Source organism: Triplophysa dalaica, chromosome 8 (assembly GCF_015846415.1).
Source record: "Triplophysa dalaica isolate WHDGS20190420 chromosome 8, ASM1584641v1, whole genome shotgun sequence".
Lineage (NCBI taxonomy): Eukaryota > Metazoa > Chordata > Actinopteri > Cypriniformes > Nemacheilidae > Triplophysa > Triplophysa dalaica.
In genome coordinates this window covers 18,999,403-19,019,172 of record NC_079549.1, presented here as the reverse complement: position 1 = coordinate 19,019,172, position 19,770 = coordinate 18,999,403, and the positions used below count along the sequence as shown (strand labels likewise).

Genomic DNA, 19,770 nt, shown 5'->3' with positions numbered 1-19,770 from the left:
GATATAGCTATGTTAATATTTTTTTACTCTTTTCAAAAATAACTAGACTGAACTTTTCCCCTTACGGGATAATAAATGGCAGGATATGTGTGACACGCCCGTCATTTGTTCCTCATCAGAGAGCAGCTTAATGGCATCTAGTTTTATTAATGGGCCGCTGCAGCCATAAAAGCCACTGATTTTTATGAGTATTTTATTAAAATTCCTAATCAAAGATGAGAGAGAAGATAAATAGTATGTGACCGAGTCTCACCCAGGGAGGCGTAGGAGCCTGGAGGCAGAGCTGCGGCGGAGCTGAAAGGAGACGGGGAGGTTGCGCTGGACATGCGGGATTTGACGCTGGCGGCCGCGTTAACGTCCACGTCGCTACGGGACCGCTGTAGAGCGCCGGGTGTCGTGGACACCCTTGAGCCAATGACTTTACCTGAGAAGACAACACATTACGTTTGCGTGTCTGTGTTACAAACGAGTGGCGTGAGTATAACGGTTCTTCGCACTTACTTCTGGTAACGGGGGCTCCAATGACAGTCTTCACTGACAGAGGCCGGCTGTAAAATTGTAAATGAGAAATAGTTTTCAGAAACAGCCAATAGGTTCTGACAAAAGCAACAAGCCAGTCTTTTTCAAACCAATGGACTATTTAAGGTTGTCAAGAAGGTTGAAAGCAAACATTGTTACGGCATAATTGCTGTATAATAAAGTTCCCTTCATGTTGTTGGCAGGAGTTGAATGATAAAAATAACATAGACGGTTACTATAGTGAAATAACAGAGAACTAGACACAAGGCATTCAAAAGGTTGATGCAAGTATTTATGTATCTGGTCTTTACTTTAAAAAGCCAGATTTAGTAGTACAAGAAGCAAATTTCTTTTTTTAGGATATCAGGAAATCGAATTTGGCAACTGTAATTCCATTTTCTGATTTTAATTCTAATTTTAATCATGTATGTTATTAAAAATCTCCATTCTAAAGCTTTATGCATATGAATTGCAAAACAAATAAGGAATCACAAAATTAGTCCACTGACAGCATTTGATACACTTGTCAAAAATGGTCAAAATTAGAAGCCCATAAGAATCATCACAATATTTATGCTGCTTTATTTTAAAATAGAGGTGAAATTATTATCCACACAGGTGATACTTTACAATAAGGTTCTGTGTATTAACATTAGTTAATGTATTAGCTAATATAAAAATATCAATACACAATACTTTTAAACATTTAATCATTTTAGTTTACGGTATTTTTTGCATTTACAAATACATTTAATTGGCATTACCAAACATTAACAAAGATTACTAAATGCTAAATTGATCTTTGTTAGCTAATGCATTTACTTATGTTAACAAATACAACTTCATTGTAAACATATCTTAACTAATCTAAAATAATCATACAAATATTTACTTTTATATCACAACACCTCAGTGCCCCCAACTTCTCACACCAACATCAAACATGCTCAACACTGTACTAGCCAGACATTTTGCGTTTTTGTTACCAGGACAGCACTGTTTGGTGCTTTTGTGTACAGAAACTGGACACGGGTTGTGATCATTAGAGCTATCAGTCATCACCCTAGTGTTAATACAAAATTATCTTACTCGCTTTGAACAACAGAGAAAGAGAATTTAACAGATGCTGCAGACTAATATGAGATGAGCTCACTGCTACAAATACGGAGAAGACTTGTCATGCCCAAAAACTCAACCATCAATCTGTGCACATGCTCTTATAGCCACAGATAGCAAATCGATTTCAACATGACAAGACGTAAATAAGCTATATTTATATAAACGCTGTTTATCGTCTACGTTTTTGAAGGTATGTGATAAAAATCATTGCATGACCCTCACTCAACTCTACTGCATTTTATTGGTCCTGCATTTGCCATCACCATAATGTTGAATCTAATCTTAAAATAATCTGGTTTGTAGTTATATAGTGTATATAGAAATAAAGCATCTGCGATATTTAAAATGTAAGTGAAAGCATGCAGGTCTCACTTGAGACTCTCTTGAGAACTGGAGGAGGAGCGGTCAGACTGTGGCAGAGACACTATGCTGTCTGAGCTCTTCAGGTGAGACTGAAGGGCCTTCTGATAGGTCGACTCCAACGCCTGAAACAGAAGCTCTGCCTCCCGACTATAATGACCATGGAAACCCCAGTAACACCTACAGAAGACATACAACTCTTATTAGTAAAATAAATAATCATAGCAATGCTACAAAGAACACGCAACAAAAAACAAAGCCCATGATCACGCATTAAACAAATAAAACGAATACAAATATAAAAGAGACTTACTTTCTGGCCACAGATCTGGCCTCTGAGTCAGCATCATGGATCCCCTTCTTGATGGTCTCGGTGAGAACCGCCACATGTCTGGGGTAGTAGGGAAACATGTTGAGTTTCTTACAATCAGTCTTCAGAAGCAACAGTGAATACACTCAGACCCCTTTGAAACTTTCTGAACCTGGCGCCAGACCCTTTTCCCAAATCTCTCTAAAGGCGGCACAGTGGGAAAGAAAGGAGAAGGGGAGCCCTGCTCTCCTTATAAAAGAGCTCTTGGCTCTATTGCCATGGAAACGGCCGGGACGCATGGTTGCCACACATCCTTGGCTCATCAATTCAACCCGCGAAAAAAATCATCAGCTGCCCATTCAGCCGAGCTTTGATAAGTAACACACGTTTCACAAGTTAAATGTCACAAAAATAGGAGGAGGGGTTAGCCACGGGAGGAATAAATACACACAGTACCAAGTATTAAGTGACACATATTGGGCATGAAGGATTTTACAAAAAACAATAACTGCTTCTTTGTTCCCATTATAGCATTAGTGATTTTTCACTGTCTGTACTCACCTCTCAAGAGTGTGTGTCTGCCAGTCCTGCAGTAACACGTCTAAAAACTCGTAACACCGTCTGATAGAGGTTGACAAACAGAACATTTCTTTTAAGTTTATTTTCTGTATAAAAATAGCTCAACCGTTGCAATTTATGTGCCACTTGTGACATCAAACAGAATTATAATCGATCATACTAGGTCATCAAAGCACCCAATGACATGAGTCAGGGCGCAGGACAATATGGTTTTCCTATTGAACAGCAGATTTGAAAATCAACAATATTTTGCCAATTCTGTTTGGTGCTTCTTGTTTCAACTTTTCATGTTTTGAGATCATTTAGAAAGGGCAACTTTACCTTCGAACAGCGACGGATTTGGAATTGCAGTTGCTGGTGATAATGGGGATAAGGCGCGGGAAGTGTGTGTGCTGAAAGAGACCAAATAAGGCAAAATTATTTCTACAAGAACTAGCAACAAAAACGTTCTGCTTATGTACAGGAACACAAAAATGTAGCTTATTAAATGTTGGCTATCAATAAAAAAAAGATAGTGGTTGAGGCATACGTTTTATTTACCTTCAAAGTAGACTCATAATAGAAAAATTAAATTTATTCCAAAACAATGTCATCAGAACTCACTCTGAGAATGAAGCGGATGGCTGCCACTCCGGACGTGGCCATGATTTTGGTGCTGTTGGGTACCAGGTTGAGGAGCGTGGGCATGATGCTTTCAGCCCCATGGTCAAATTTATTCCCCAGCAGTGAGGATAGATGCCTGTGAGAGGACAAAACCCACCGATCAACAAGACGCATTGCGAGACGGGAAAAAGGATGGGTTGACTTCTAGATGGAAATGTATCATGTTTGTGTGACATTAAGCCATGGAGTTTGTTTAGACATCCATCATGTGGCTGCACTTTACCAGAGGAGCTGTCCTGCACGGTCCAGGCAGCTCCGTTTCACTCCATTAGAAACACATTAAAGCCGAGAATAATTAAAGACCTCCGCTGGGCCGTTCTCAATCACAGCGATTCGCATCACAACTTCATTTACCGCTGGTTTTGAAGATGAGAACTATGAGTGTCTATGATGGAGTCTTTGCATTTTTTAATTGCTAAATAAAGGTGCTTAGAGGGTTCATCACAGCGATGCCATAACAGAACTATTTTTGGTTCCACAAAGAACCATTGAAACAAATCTCTTTTCATCACCTTTAGAACCTAAATCTAAATAGCCTTTTTGTCCACAAAGAACTTTTTGTAAAACAAAAACGTTCTTCAGATGTTAAAGGTTTTTTATGGAACCAAAACGTTCTTCTCTGGCATCAAAGAACCTTTTGAAGCACCTTTTTTTTAAGTGTGTATAACATTGCTGTTTGAAGGGTGTCTTTCTGAATGAACATCTACAGATCCCAGAAGCGGATTTGGTTTTGAAAGAGGACAACAAAGCTACGAACTAACATCTTGTTCTTGGTATGGTCTGTTGCACTCATTGATTGAGAATTGAAAAGATGTGATGGACTAAACTAAACACAGGATGGTGAATCACTAGATTTAAGTGACAAATAGAATGTAGAGTAGTATGGCTTCTTACCCTAGCGTGATGCAGGCCTCTCGAACCACTTGGGACCGAAGATCTTTAGCCGAGAGCTTGAGGGCACCTTCTAAAAGCCGGAGATGTTGAAGGAAACCCTCATGTTCGATTGCACCAGCCAGAAGTAACGATCGCACCTTCTTCAGCTGAATACATGATGCAACAATTTTTCAGTGCCTCTTCGAAAACACATTCTTCATGAAGTTTCTTAGCAGCAGTATAAAGTGAGTAGTAATAACTTACAGCAGTGACTCTGTGCTCCCAGTCTTGCTTGTCATCGGATAGAACTTCACGGATTTTACTCAATGAATCCTCTAAATCTTTACCGGAATATATCTGAACATGGAGAACACAATTAGGTGTGTTTAAAATTAAAGATAGACAGATAATTTAATTCTTAGGTGATTGTTTGGTGTTACATGTGGCATTGAACCTCAGGTGCTCATTACCTGCACTGCAGGAACATCTTCGAAAGCTTTGATGAAATCCTCCTCATCTACAGCCCCGGCACTGACATCCTTCCCTGAAAAACAATAATCACAAAATAATATTTCACTCACAAAGCAATTTCTTTCAACGTCTCCATGCCATCCAATATAAGGCCCATTCATTTCCACTACCTTCTTAGGCCGTGTTCACACTTGACTTCTTTTTGGACAAGAAAAAGTTGACCTTTTTTTTTTTAAATCCAGCGTTGTGGTTACAATAAATAGCAGCCGGCAAAGTTCATAGATAAGCAGATGGCAGCATAGAGAGTAATGCTTCATAGGCAGGGTAATGGAAGACTATTTGCATTATAAACAGAGAGCGTCTTTGCAATAACCAATTACATATTCAAAAACTTCAATACTAATTTCTCGATAGAAATGCAATAAGAAGTTATTGAAAGTGAAAATTAAACTTACATTTATACAAAACTATGATTCAACTGGCGTTTCGGCCGAAATTTTATTTTTTCCATCTTGAGCCTTCTCGACTCATCACGTTCCTCGCATGTTGTTATTGAAAGACAGTTGTCTGTCATTGGTTAGCTGTGACAAAGGAGCTTAGGGTGTTTTTTTTTTAGAAAACTTTTTTCGATCTCTAAAGATGCTCTGAGCTGCAGAAAAAACACTGGTGCTTTAAAAAAGATGTCAAGTGTGAACACGGTCTTAGGATCACTTATTATTTCATAATTTATTGCAACCATTTGATGCAGCATTTATGAACATCTTCAATGTTTACGCTGATGAGCTGCGTTTGGCTTTAGTTTCTTAGTTGTAGCTAAGGCTTTGCTTTAGTAATTTAACTAGGTCTTACCCGCAGCCCTGGATCCAGAGGCAGAACTGGGTCGTCTCATTGAGCCCATGCTGGCTACTCTTCTGCTGTTGTTGAAGCCCTTCGATATGGAAGAGGAGGACCTGCCCCCATCCACAGAGTCCTCGTCATCAAAGTTCTTATCTGCAGAGGACACAGGAAACAATGATACAGATGTGCTCTCATTTGAGAAAACAGGTCAGTCGTGAACATCAATAATCTGTTCCAAAACAGCATGCTACTGACAAAGTCAGATGTCCAGATTCTTGTTAAAAATTAGATAAGTCGAAAAGGAAAAAGAAACAGGACTGACAAAAGACTTTACAAAAGACACAATATTTAATTATCTTTACATATCAAATGGTCAAGAACCGATGACCAATGTCCTAACCAGTAGAGATCCTGCTGCACACTATGAAAGGTCAGTACAATTTTTATTACAAACCAGCCACGATGGCAATATACAACACGCAACAGTGAATTTGACTTTAGAAACAAATTTTAAATTTAGGCCTACAGCTTTGGATACACAGATTTCATTCAATGGAAGTTCTGCATTTCATGAATATTAATAATCAAAAATAGATTTTGCGTTACACTTCGATCGATCCGCATCGTTTTTAACTGATAAAGTGAAGTATGCCATTGTTAATGTTTATTGCTAAAAGCCAAAGTTTATGAATACACCTCCACTGAGAGGGCAACGACCAATCACAACATCCTGAGAAGAGGAAACTCACTGATATGGTATGGTTGGGACATCTTCACACACTCTAAGTGGGGAACCAATCACGACAGACCAGGTAAGCTTTACCAATCAAAGCATTTGGAAGGAGGAATTCAACATAGACCGGAAGAAATTCAGTTGTTTTGCTAGAAGAGGGGTAGCGGTGAACAATAGACTAGAAATATGTGAAATATAAAAGTTTTTTTGAAATTAGAAACATTGTTGAACACCCCAAAAACATAATCAAAGCCTCAAAAACAGCAAAAGACTGGCTACTTTAAAAATTATACAGTCCAGTGTAGCAACACAGAAGTCATCAGAATACCTTTAGCTTATTTGATTTTTAATTGTGGTCGGCAACCTAACTTGAAAGTCAAGAAAATATACAAGGGAGCCCTCTCTGTATCTTTATATTCTTCAGCTGCAAGAGGACTGTGAGAAGGTGCGTCAAATACAAAAACTTTTCCGATAGTTTTCCGACAGGCAGTATTTGTGATTGTTCTCTTATCTGCATTTAGTGTGAACAGACAAATATCCTCTGGGAGAAATCTTATCACGGCATGCTTGGTTAGGACATGGTGTATGGACCAAACTCAGCATGTAGCACACTGACCAAGAGAATCAAACACATATTTCATCAACTGGTGACACAAATGTCAAGCGGATTAATCTTGACTGGATGAGTACATGAAGAACAATCTATCTGAGAGAACAGTGGGATGCTCACAATGACTTAGAGACCACATAATGGCTAGACCACATACTATACTAAAGACTGGAGCAAACTTCTGTCGGAATTCCAAGGCAAAGACCTTTTTTGGCTTCATTCAAACATGGCTGTGAAAATAGATAACTTTCTGAAAAGGAAATAGCTACAGGATGTCTATTCTGCTGTCCTAGGGCTGTCACCATCATGACATTTTTGCCTTTATATTTCTTGATCACCGCATTTACATTTATAACGACTTATAGCCAAACACTGTACAAAATCAGTCCTTACCACCCTAAAATAAAACCATAGCTAAATGTATTTCACGGTTTTGAGATCTTCTTCCTTATCATAATCCCTTTAGGATTTTGTCATTTTGAATAGAAAATAAATACTAAAATATCCTCACTTACAAAATTAGCACATTACAGTTCCCAAAGAGCCATTACCATTGGCTGAATAAACGTATAGCCCCAGCTCGAACTCACACTATTGGTCAAGCCAATGTTGCTGTGCTCAGATGGTAGAAAGTATATAAAGGGATAGTTTCCCCAAAAACGAAAATTCTTACATCATTTCCTTCAGCACCATTGACGAGTTATCTCGTCATTTAAAAAAAAAACTCTTCCGCGCCAAAGACGAGTTTTTACGGCAATTAGTGTTTGTACTGTTATACAGCAGGTGGCTCTATTACACACCTTTGGGAAAAAGTACAGAATCCCAGAACCCAGAGTGGAATCCGGGCAGAATATCTTTACAAAAAATTTACTGTGAGCCATTAAAGTTGGGTGAAAATAATAAAAACGCTGGCGTAGGCTGGCAACTTTTTTTTAAAAAGGCTGGCGGCGAATGAGTTAAAGAATGGACATAGACATAAAACCCCCAAGAAATGTCTTTATGTTCTCTTTTGTGTTCCACAGAGGAAAGAGTCATATAGAGTCAGCAGAAAGGCAATAAAAATGATCAGAACCAGTCTCAGGCATGGATGTCTGGCCACAGCTGAGCAATGACTAACTCTCCAATAAGAGATTTTGAAGAACCTTTGTGGCCACGGAAACAGTGATGGTCCACTTAATGTCTGCTGTTAAGTATGCCGACTGCAGACATGAACAACCCCTAGCATTGGTGGGCGGTAGGGAAAAAAGAAGATCAGACCAACTTTAATACGTTTACAAAGGCCATCTTTCAAAAGACAGCATGTGGGCCACTTACAGTCATAGACAAAAACTATACAAGAGGCTCATTCACAATTCTATTGTCTTAATTTCAAAGTATCAGCTCTGGATCAAGCTCAAGAAGCAATTAAATCTCTCAATTTGCCTTTTAATAACAGTTTGCTTTGACTTGAGACACAACATAAGCAAGCCTCACTGATTCGCATAGACAGCTGCAATGGTAACAAAATTCTCAATTATTTGGCCTGGAGAATGAGACGATGCTTCATTTAACTGCTGTGAAAATCAATCTAACAGCAAGATCTTAGATCACTGGTTAAATAGCGATCGCTCCCTCGGCTCAGAAATGTCTCATCTCAATTGTTTTTCTTATCATGTGCCACTAAAATACAACAATAGTATTTTTTACCCGGAGGCACAACATGTATGTTGGAATAACAGTTCACCAAATGATCAAATTATTTGTTGATATTTACTTGCCTTGCATATTTTTAAATGTTAACAATTTCCTTTCTTTATATATAGTTATGCTATGTAGTTAAACACTCACCTAAAGGATTATTAGGAAAACCTGTTAAATTTCTCATTAATGCAATTATGGTGGTGGTGTAATGGTGTGGGGGATGTCTTCTTGGCACACTTTAGGCCCCTTAGTGCCAATTGGGCATCGTTTAAATGCCACGGCCTACCTGAGCATTGTTTCTGACCATGTCCATCCCTTTATGACCACCATGTACCCATCCTCTGATGGCTACTTCCAGCAGGATAATGCACCATGTCACAAAGCTCGAATCATTTCAAATTGGTTTCTTGAACATGACAGTGAGTTCACTGTACTAAAATGGCCCCCACAGTCACCAGATCTCAACCCAACAGAGCGTCTTTGGGATGTGGTGGAAGTTGATCTCCATCAACTGCAAGATGCTATCCTATCAATATGGGCCAACATTTCTAAAGAATGCTTTCAGCACCTTGTTGAATCAATGCCACGTAGAATTAAGGCAGTTCTGAAGGCGAAAGGGGGTCAAACACAGTATTAGTATGGTGTTCCTAATAATCCTTTAGGTGAGTGTATATCGAAAGAAATTTTCTGTTATTTTGAGTACCTTGCTTTTGAAGAGATAATGGTCATTATTTACTCACCCTCAAGTCATTTCATGATAAAATATTAAAAAACATTATTAAAAAAAAATGCAAAAGGTGTGATCTCATTTTGGAACCAAACTCTTCATTTGTTCCCACATAGAATGTGGTTTCCGACATTCTTCGAAATATCCTCTTTTGTGTTTAACAGAACAAAGAAATGTATAAGTAAATAATGACAATTTTTGGTTGAATTATCCCTTTACAAATAACACAGTGTGGCTTAAGAACATTTTTAAAGAACCAATTATATCTGCTGTTTAATTTTACTCCACATTGCTTTCACAAAAGTGTTTTCGGGACGTGCGATGGCAATTTGGTAGACATTGCCCAACCTTACTCACAATACCTATAGAACTTCCTGTGATTCGGCTGTGCACGTCCGGCTGGCCTAGAACATGGGCGGGTCTATGCAACATTGGGGGCATACATTCAGACTGTAACGTAACAGTCGGTGTTATGTTGGGATTGGCCTGTTTTTCAGTGGTCTTGTGCATGCACACGATTTATAAAAGAAGGATACAATAGAGTTTGAATCCCACGATATATAATTTCCATGTACCTCTTATTATTCATCTATGCCTAGGTAAATGCCTCTGAGCATCTAATATGAGACAGACAATATTTATTCCAAATTATTTATTTAGCAGGGCGGTGCTCAAATGAGGATATTTACTTTCATTACTTAAACTTTCACAGTGTCCTAACAAGGTGACAAAACCTCTTAATCTCCCTGACACTTCATGTAGAGTTTTAATCTTTTTTTGAGTGATTTGCAAAGCTTTGAACGATTTCTAAAAAAAGTGCTTCTCCAACTCTCACATGTGACTGTGGGCAGACTTTGACTGAGTTAACATATGCAGCAAAAGGCTGATGACATTTATTTGGATGGACAAAACATACATTGGTACAGATATTTAAATGCTGACCAAAATTGGCGTAATAGGACAAACTAATGTGTGCCATTAGCATTTTGCTTTCCCCAATAAAAGTACATACTTTACAAATTAAGCAATACCTAAAGCTATTTAATTTGTTTACCCTACAAATAAGAAACTAAAACCTACTCTCCAAAAGCCCTCCCTATCATTTTGATCACAACGCTTGTCGCTGTGTCACATGACAACTTCCTGTAGCTGCTGACTGGACTGAGATGACACAGCATAACATATCTGAGTGACTTTGGGAATGTCAGGCCAAGCGCTCCAAACCCTGGCGACATGTTTACATAATAGTGCTGTAGGACATGAACTCTTGTTCTGTCCTAATCTCATGCAATGCTGTGTTGCTAACTGTATTCTAATATAAAGTGAAAGTCACAGATGACATTTGCACATTCTTTGGTTGTAGGAACTATTTAAAGTATAATGTCCTGCCTGAACTCCTGCCTTTTTACTTCTCTAACTCTCTGATCACTTGCTGCAGTGTGTCTAGTGATTCATTTGAAAGTAATCAAAATCAGAATTCAGAACCTCTAACCGATGTAATTTTCCCATGTCGGTTATTTCTATTACTTTCCCTTTAACATCCATGTCGACGGGTGCCGCTACCTCACTTCTTTCTTATCAGAGCAAAAGAGACTTCAAATACTCTTGTTATTTCTGGGTGTACAGATATATGTAAGACATTATTTGAAACTGTAAGTGGTCTACTTTATATATGTACATTCACAATAACAACAAAACGTTGTGATTTTTTAAAATAAAGAAAATAAACAGGCCGCGTTATCAGCCGCCTCTGGCTCCATTCCGAGCATATATTTCTATGAAAGTACTTATCACACAAACACGAAACGTATATCTAAAGAAGGCTTAAAATATTTAATTAGAATATTTGATTTCAATCTGAATCAGGTCATTTATGTGTAATATAATATACATATAGATTTTAGGCCAAATAATCCAGCCCTAGGAAAACGGTATTACGATTAAAGGCTGAAGGTGAACATTTGAAAGATTTGGTTCTGATGAGTAATTCAAATACATACATACAGTTGCATAGCTATGAATTTACAGAATAAAACTTTGTTTATGAAGTACACAAAAAAATTTAAATGAACCCAATTTACTTTCTTAATAGGCCTACATATTTCTGGTTATATTGTGTGCGTCACATCATATTTTTTATTCAAATGTGCCACTTCTTTCTTTAGATGACATCACCTGGGTCACCCGGACAAGACAAACGCTGTTAATCAATAGTCAAATAGTGACTTTGGCATTATTTAAAGCAGATATTGAAGGTACTGACCACCTTAAAAACCTAACACTCATGAAAAAAGACAGTGATACGTGACGCAACCGCCATAGACGTCTGTCTGATGCTTGCCTACGTAAAACAACAACTAAAAAATACTCACTCTCAGAAAATTCTTTGCCACCCCCAGTTCTTTATTTATCAGTGGAGAATGCGAGCGATAAAAAGGAACAACATGCACATTTTCTAATAAAATTCAGTGAAGCCATGCGAAACGAAAGCAAACAAACTGTAATTGGATCCTGAAATACAACAATGCATTTTTAGAATATTTTTAATGTATATTTCATAGATATTCATCCACTGACAAACGTGAATGAAAAGATATTTCATTCTTCCAAAGTTACATAACATCAACCGCTTTGCCTTTTGAAAAACACGCCAACCAAACACACCAGAAAACCAGCGATGCAAAAAAAACATTTTCATCTCAAAACAGTGCACACGTATCTCCAAAACAACAACAGACGGAAAAACATGTTGTCCACTGTGCACAACAGCAGCTGCAGGTTTAACAAAGCTAGCACCCAACGTTACCTTCATCTGTCCCTGTCATTAAAATGGCCATTCCACTGCTTACCTTCTCCAGTTGTCATAGAGCAAGCGTCTCTTCAATTCACATGGAGAGACTGCATACACAACAAAGCTCTGTTTTTACACACACACACACACACACACACTCTCTCTCTCACTCGTATCTCCGCCTCTCCCTCCCTTTCCCTTCCTGCTGCTTTGGTCTTGTGACTGCACCCTAGACAAAAGCCACCCAATTCTTTCGAATAAAGCATCTAGAAAGAATATTCCCTTCCCAAAGATAGCATGTAATGTTCTTAGATTTGATCTGTTTGCTTGTCATTTTTTCTCCTGCATGTCAAAAAAAGCTCACCAATGGAGATCATCTTCGATGGATTAAAAAAAGCTTTTTAATACCCAACTAACATCTTGGCACAGGAAAGACACTCCGGAAAGGCTGGCCCTCGTGCGATAGATTTACACTAAATACAAGCAGTGGAATTGACAGAAATATCCTGTAATGTAATGCTATTAATATTTCTACAAGGACAGCAATTATTGAAGTAGAGAAAAAAAATAGCACAACTATATTGCATTAAAATGCTGTGTCAACGCTAAAAACTTTTACATAAACATGTATATCAGTCTTTTTCAGATTTAATACTAACAAGAAACTGATCCTAAGACTAATATTCAATATGATTAAATAGACAGAGACAAAGTTCTACAAGATTTAGACAACGACGAAAGAGTTCAAGAGACCAAAAAAACACTAAAAAAGAAGTTACAAATTTAGTGAAATAACAACAAACGTGGGCCGCAGATCCTGGATTTCAACCACCTACTGAAATGCAAAATTAGTCTAAATCTTGCAATATTATGTGCAATGGGCCGCAAGGGAGATCAGAATTATAATTCAGTCCTCCCTCCTGTTTTTCTAACAAACATGCTTCATATCAGCCTCCTATATTTCTTGAACTGCTACTGTATTTCACATCCCATACCTAGGGATCCTGTATTTGGTCTATTGTACTGCATCTAATAAGGTCAATAGACTTACAAATTCACCTGGACATTGAGGGGGATACATGATCTAAATATTCATAACAGTGGGGGATCGATATGGAATTATATAATTCTCCTACCTGAACCAGATGAGGGGATCATGTTCCCAGATCTTTGGACATCATCAAATCTGCTGAAAATGACATTTAACCTGTATTGAGATAAAAAAAACAGGATGGTTTATTAAAACTGAATGTTGTTTTAAATGAACTAGCAAAAGTTAAAGATTGCCCAAGTCAGAGAAAAACAGTAACCAGTAACTCTTGGAAATTTGCTCAGGCATGTTGCTTTTCCAACATGACCCACAATGTATACAACACAATCCACAGAAACAGGTGTTATAAAATAACAGGAACGTTTTCAGAAAACTCTACGAAATGAAAATACCTGTATAAACATGCTCCTCACCATTCTACTTTGTAATATTCGCCTGCCTATTTTCTGGCACCTATCATAGGTACTGTATGAACATAGTGACATCATGACCTACCTAACAGAGCTGCACAGTTGTGATTGAAGCTACAAATAATTCAACAACATCCTTCTCACATTAATGAAAATCAAAGCAGACTATCTGTTGTTTAAGATAAATTAATCAATAAAATGGGAGAAAAGATTTCGCTTTACGACGTAAAAATGTTAAATGTAAAACTGATCAGTCAATCAGCTCATTACAAAATATTCACAGTTGTAAACCATCAACTTCATAAGTGAACATCAGCTATTTAAAAATCAAAATCGAGTTCCAAATCTGTAAAAACGTCTTTGTTCTGAAGAACACAGAGAAAGATATTTGGAAGAATGCTTATAACCAGACTGATTTTGCCCCCCATTGACTCCTATAGTCATTTTGAAGAATGTAGGAGAGCAAACAGTTCTGGGGCCCTTTTGACTACCATTGTTTTCTTCCTACTATGGTAGTGAATGGGGTTGAAGTGTCACTTTAAGAAATCTAAACTAATTTGAGATCAAATTCCTTAAATCCAACAATGAGTAAATGTGAATCAGAACCATGATGTGCAGCACCCAGAAACTGCTTCCACAGAGCTTTTACAGACCAGAAGCATATTTTTTCCTGAAAAGACCCTGAGAATCCCTCATCCTTTTTAAGAGATTATCTGTTCTGCAGTGCTTTGAGCATCAAAGCTGATTCATCTGCATGTTCAGAAATTCAACAAGCAATTTCGGCCCCCTGGGCCACTTCGACTGGCAGTATGGAAAAAATATCATTTTAGCATATACTGTAAAATATCCCCACATATTCCCTTTTCCGTGTTCTGATAGCAGATGTCACATCAAATATATTGCCATAATGTCAACAAAAGCACAATTTTTCTAAGCATTTCTAATTACTATTGAACAAGCAAGTTAAGATTCAGGAGGACTCAGCTTTCTATATGAATCAAGGACCTCCATAGTGACACCCACTAAAATGCAAAACATTTAATCCTACAGGATCATCGTCACTTTGCACCGCACCCAGATTTGAATTGCAAATGAGATGGGATGGGTTGCCTTTTGAAGTAAAGTGAAAGTGTCTGTTTTGTTCCTATATAGTGCAATATTCAACTGAGATTTCGACTTCTTTAGAATTCATTCTTCATTTAAATTAGGCTGAAAGGTCTCTCAGAACATCCCAAATCACACCTAGTAACACAAGTGACAGTGTTTTAGACTTGAAACAGGCAAACTTTGTTGGGCACATTTATCTGAAAACAAACACAGGCTTTGGCAAGAAAAAAATAAGGGTTTGATTCTTTCACAGATCGCTCTGAGGGACATTATATCTATGTGGGAAACATTTATAGTGACAGGATTTGATCGCAACCAAAATAATTCAGATACAGATGAGCATGAAACTGACTGACATGCTGGCACTGAAATTACACTAATCTCATTTCTCTAATCTAATAATTGCAGCTCTTAAATGAAAACAAATGATAATTGGTTCAAAATATTTTAGCACCACCACAAGAGATTTAAGAGATTTGCAAAACAAATTCAAAAACAGAGCTATGGCCAAGTATTAAGCATAAACTGTTGCGCAATAATGCTCGAGCAGGAAATGCAGGTTCCATTCCAGTCAATGTCATGTCTCCATTCTTTTCACCCCCACCTCTTGAGTTTCTATATCCAGAGAACGTGGTAAGAGCTCAGAAACCCATTCTGGCGAGTTTATCTTCAATCATAAATTAAGCTTCATTAATTGTCGCGTGCAAACGACAGAGGTTGGGTGTGGATGGTCACATTTAACAGTCCCGTTATGGGCGTTAATGGCCCTGCTGAGTCTCTGAGAACTAGTCGATGGACGGGACAGATTGATGGTCTCGGTCGGCAACAATGAGTTTCTTTGCACCAATAAGTTCTCTGAGAAATCTGCTCTTACTTCCTGCATGAAATCTAAAGACTATCGATACCTCAAGAATCCTCAAATTTTGACAGTGAAGTGACCTTAAATGAGTTGAAACCGATGTCATTTCCCGCAGGCATTTTCTAATTGAGCCTGCCTTCTAAGACTTAAGACTAAAGCCACTGAGAGGATCAGAGAAACAGATGCTTGAACGTTCCCTCAAGACATCCCTATGTTCCATTAAAGGAGGGCCGCCTCACAGATGTTACAAACAAATTCAGACCACAAGCAAATGCTGGCCTTTCTTCTTATCCTACCCAGTTCACTAGAGTCCGTTCAGAAAAACACACAGAGCTATCCAAATCCACTGCCATAACCCCACTGTGGTGTAGTAAGGGTGGAGGCTCTCGTTTGCACATTCAACCCTAAAGAGCGAAAATATCCAAAACATTACAAGAGCGACAATGTTCTGAATGCTGGCTGTGAGAAGGTTTACGCTGCATGCCACAGACTGTGTGATATGAGCTCATAACGTTAGCCGATGAGACCAAATTAGCCTCACGTTAAGAGGGCAGAGCCTGATTAGGGTCTGGAGGGAAATTTGAGACCTAATGACCTGTACAAAGACTTTCCTCTCTTTAGCCAAAAAAAATTATGTTACAAATAAAGGCTGGATCATAAACATGTCCATAAGGTCCATTTAAAAAACGCTTTTTAACAGGAAACAAGAGAAAGAACAGTTCAAAACGTTCTTACCGTGATTGCGGCAGTCCTTTTTTGCTAAGGTCGATCCTAACCCTCTCGCCTACATGTCTATATATTTCCACGAGGCAGTTCATAGCCGCATCTCGAACCTGGGAACAGGAATACATTATAATTCCATTCACTGTAAAGTCTTACACTGTACTTCATAACTCATACTTTTTATCTCACACGTGTGATATAACTATTTTCTTTTAAAATCAATGACTTGTTGCTCTTCTATGAAGATTGTCACATATAATGTAAATCCTACAGAAGCTGTATAACGCAATACTGTAGATTTGCTATTAAAACTTAAAATATAATGTTATCTTTGTTTATTCATCATATGTACATTTGTTATATTCCTAGTGACTTCACATAAGAAACCCCCACTAGAGGTCCTCAAAGCTTTGCATTCAGTCATTTTGCCTTTTTCAACCATGCCATTGTTCTGTATATAAGCCAAGTCATGCAGTTCATGCCTTTAAATGATCTTACAATATCAAAGTCTGAGTACCTGACTTGTAGGGTCTCCAAGCAAATTACATATATGCGGTACAATTTTACTTAGGGTTAAGCCTTGGGCACCATATCTGAAAAACAGGAGATGTGCAGCATGAGGTGAGGGGGTAGGGGAGTGGCATTAATGCATCATGGGGGGTTACAATCATAGCCAAGTCTGGCTTAAGAGGCTTATAGAAAAGCACTAGGCTCTGGAGAAAAACACAATTATTTAACCAAACTTACGCTTTACAAAAGGTGCAAGGACTTACGTGCTCAGAGTTGCTATTAGACAGAAACAAACACCTTCTCTGGTCCTGTTGTTTTTGTGTTTGAACCCCCCCAGCATTCTGTCCCATATGTACTGCAACGACAAACCACAGGGAACACGCCGTCAGAACAATTCAATATGATATCTGATTAAGAGATATTTTCATGGAGCTAAAGGATCTATTCATTAAATAAATGAAATGGCTATTTAAAACACCCCAAAGGATAACTTCAGTGATCTGCGTGGGGGCCGTTCTTCAAACCTCACATAGGGAATATTGTTTTATCAGGCCATGATGAATTTATTGAATAATACACATCAGTAATGATCTGTGTTTCTAAAGGATATAATTATAAAATAAAAACAAATATAAACCTATATATATATATAAACTGTCCACGTTATGCTCAACAGATGGATGTAACTTTGAAGCCGAAATGGCTTCGCCTCTAGAAAGCACATCAGAGTTTTATCGGCTGATACAAAGTCAAGTTGTCGTAGAACATCTTTACTTTAAATACAGACAGATCCAACAACAGAAATACCTGAGGAGAAGCTGCCTGCTCCATGATCTTTAGAAGCAGGGTTTGATCTTGGTCTCTGACTTGATCTTTGGCATCACCTAAACGATCTATCAAACTGGGCAAAACTAGAGAGATGGAACAATAAAACAGAATATTTAGAATAAAATCTGACAGGAAAATTATTAGAATTGTTAGAACATAGCAAAAGTAATCATACCTGTACCAACTTGGGGCCGAAATCGGTCCTGTAATCTTGTCACGAAGGCAGATAGTAGATCTATTCCCAACAATGCCAGCTAAAGATGAGAAAGAAATAAAAGTCAATTACTTTATTTGTGTATTGCAGTTATACACAGTACACATTTTATATTTAATTATCTCTATAAATGTTTAGCCACTGTCAATTAAACGCGTTTATATTCAAAATGATTTCTCCTTTGAAACCTTTGTTTGCTCTTTAAAGAAAGAGAATTATGGGTAAGCAACTAACATATATATTGTTTTTAATAACATCTTGAAAACATTTGACTTTTAACAAAGACTTTTGCAGAATACTGTACACACCACATACTGCAAAAATAAGTAAATAGAAATGTTGTTCCAACTGTAGCCCAGTCTGAACGAGCAGTGCAAAGGATTATGGGTAAAACCCTAATTTCTTATTTACTTTCTAATTTCTGAGGATTTAACAAACTTTTCAGTGTTCCTTTCAAAATAAATGATATCTGTTTCTGCCAAACATACTTCCCTGCAAGGAAAAAAAATTGAATTTAAAATTCCCACCACCCCAGAGAAGACTTTCACAAATCAATGGTTATGTCATAGCTCCACCCCAAACTCATCTTTCCTTGTCATGGGGTGAAGGACAGCTCAATGAACGTATAGTGAGAGCTGTCTTGCCAACACCATAATCGACACATAAGCATCACCTGGCTTTCGAAGTCAGGCAATGGTGCAATTTTTGGAAACCCTCCATTAAGTTAAAAGATATAAACAAAATAAATGATTTGAAATGTCAGTCAAGTTTACTTAAATAGTCCTGTTGTACATTCTCACAATTTGTTGATCTGAAAGTAACACAATTATTTATTTAATTAGTCCTTACTCTCTGCATAACAAGAAATAGGACTTATTTAATAAATGCATTTAATATGCTGGGCTTAACCGAATAACCAAATCATGATCCTTTGTTCTCACCAAAATAGAAAACAACTATAATTATGCCGGATACACCCAACAGAGGACTGAGATAAATCCCATCAGCTGAGGAGAGTATTAAATGCCTTTGAGGAGGTGTTATAAAGGTTTCTTCTTTGGCAAATCATATCATGAGACACCGGGCAGCTGATTTCTTCGTAGTCTTGCTTTTTGGGTATACATAGGGGTAAACATATTTAGGCACTTTTAATTTGGATGATTTATCAGATACAGTGAAAAACTTTACAAGTCATTAATAATTCGGCTGGCAATAAAACTTTCACATTATATTTATTATAAGTTATATATTGTTTGTGACAAACAGCACAGGTCCAGTGCAACCTTGAACATGTTCAACTTATTTTTGAGAAACGATATGAATGAAATATTCCACATATGTGCTGTCACAAAGAAAACAACTCCAAGTAAATTCGTCACTTGATGTAGAAGTTCTCAAACAAAAGATCTTGCGAGTTGAGACAGATGCTTTCTTTAGAAGATGATTCATGTGTATTAAATTTGAATCACGCACATCATCTACATAAGATTACAACTCTTTCGATTCCATTTCAAATGAACAAATGTGCAATTCTTAAAGATTACGAGACCAGTTTTATGTACCTGCAAGAGAATTTTAACTAGTAGGAAGAATAAAATCATGTGTGTGGGTAGTGAGAAATCTGAGCGTCTTTCTGCCCGATGGTAACAATTAAAGTAAACGACTGCTGTTTGATCCATCCAGGTAGAAAAACATAACCACACCCACTTTTCCAGCAACCGACCTCCCACTCCCCACAGACAGACAGATGACATCCCGCCCCTCCCAGCCTGCCGTCCAAACCACCCAACCACCAG

At 37.8% G+C, this 19,770-nt stretch overlaps 1 protein-coding gene and 1 non-coding gene across 24 annotated transcripts in view; one reads left to right on the top strand and one right to left on the bottom strand.

Annotated features, from left to right (window-relative positions):
* The window catches only part of clasp1a (cytoplasmic linker associated protein 1a), a 56,012-nt gene that overhangs the window by 23,993 nt on the left and 12,249 nt on the right, over positions 1-19,770 (bottom strand). For 22 of the 23 annotated variants that reach the window (XM_056755253.1, XM_056755261.1, XM_056755258.1 and 19 more), the window contains exons 3-19: positions 17,936-18,014; positions 17,740-17,843; positions 17,196-17,287; positions 16,940-17,015; positions 16,435-16,532; positions 13,409-13,479; positions 5,744-5,884; positions 4,894-4,967; positions 4,688-4,780; positions 4,445-4,590; positions 3,491-3,626; positions 3,209-3,279; positions 2,870-2,929; positions 2,312-2,389; positions 2,011-2,178; positions 502-548; positions 254-424 (exon numbers count right to left, since the gene is read on the bottom strand). In XM_056755253.1, coding sequence (XP_056611231.1) covers positions 254-424; positions 502-548; positions 2,011-2,178; positions 2,312-2,389; positions 2,870-2,929; positions 3,209-3,279; positions 3,491-3,626; positions 4,445-4,590; positions 4,688-4,780; positions 4,894-4,967; positions 5,744-5,884; positions 13,409-13,479; positions 16,435-16,532; positions 16,940-17,015; positions 17,196-17,287; positions 17,740-17,843; positions 17,936-18,014 — 1,705 coding nt within the window. Of the gene's footprint in view, positions 1-253; positions 425-501; positions 549-2,010; positions 2,179-2,311; positions 2,390-2,869; positions 2,930-3,208; positions 3,280-3,490; positions 3,627-4,444; positions 4,591-4,687; positions 4,781-4,893; positions 4,968-5,743; positions 5,885-12,330; positions 12,437-13,408; positions 13,480-16,434; positions 16,533-16,939; positions 17,016-17,195; positions 17,288-17,739; positions 17,844-17,935; positions 18,015-19,770 lie in introns of those variants that run through there. The other variant, XM_056755275.1, reaches the window with a different exon arrangement.
* LOC130428088 (U4atac minor spliceosomal RNA) lies at positions 18,560-18,687 on the top strand. Its single transcript, XR_008907389.1, has one exon. It is a non-coding gene; the product is annotated as a U4atac minor spliceosomal RNA (small nuclear RNA).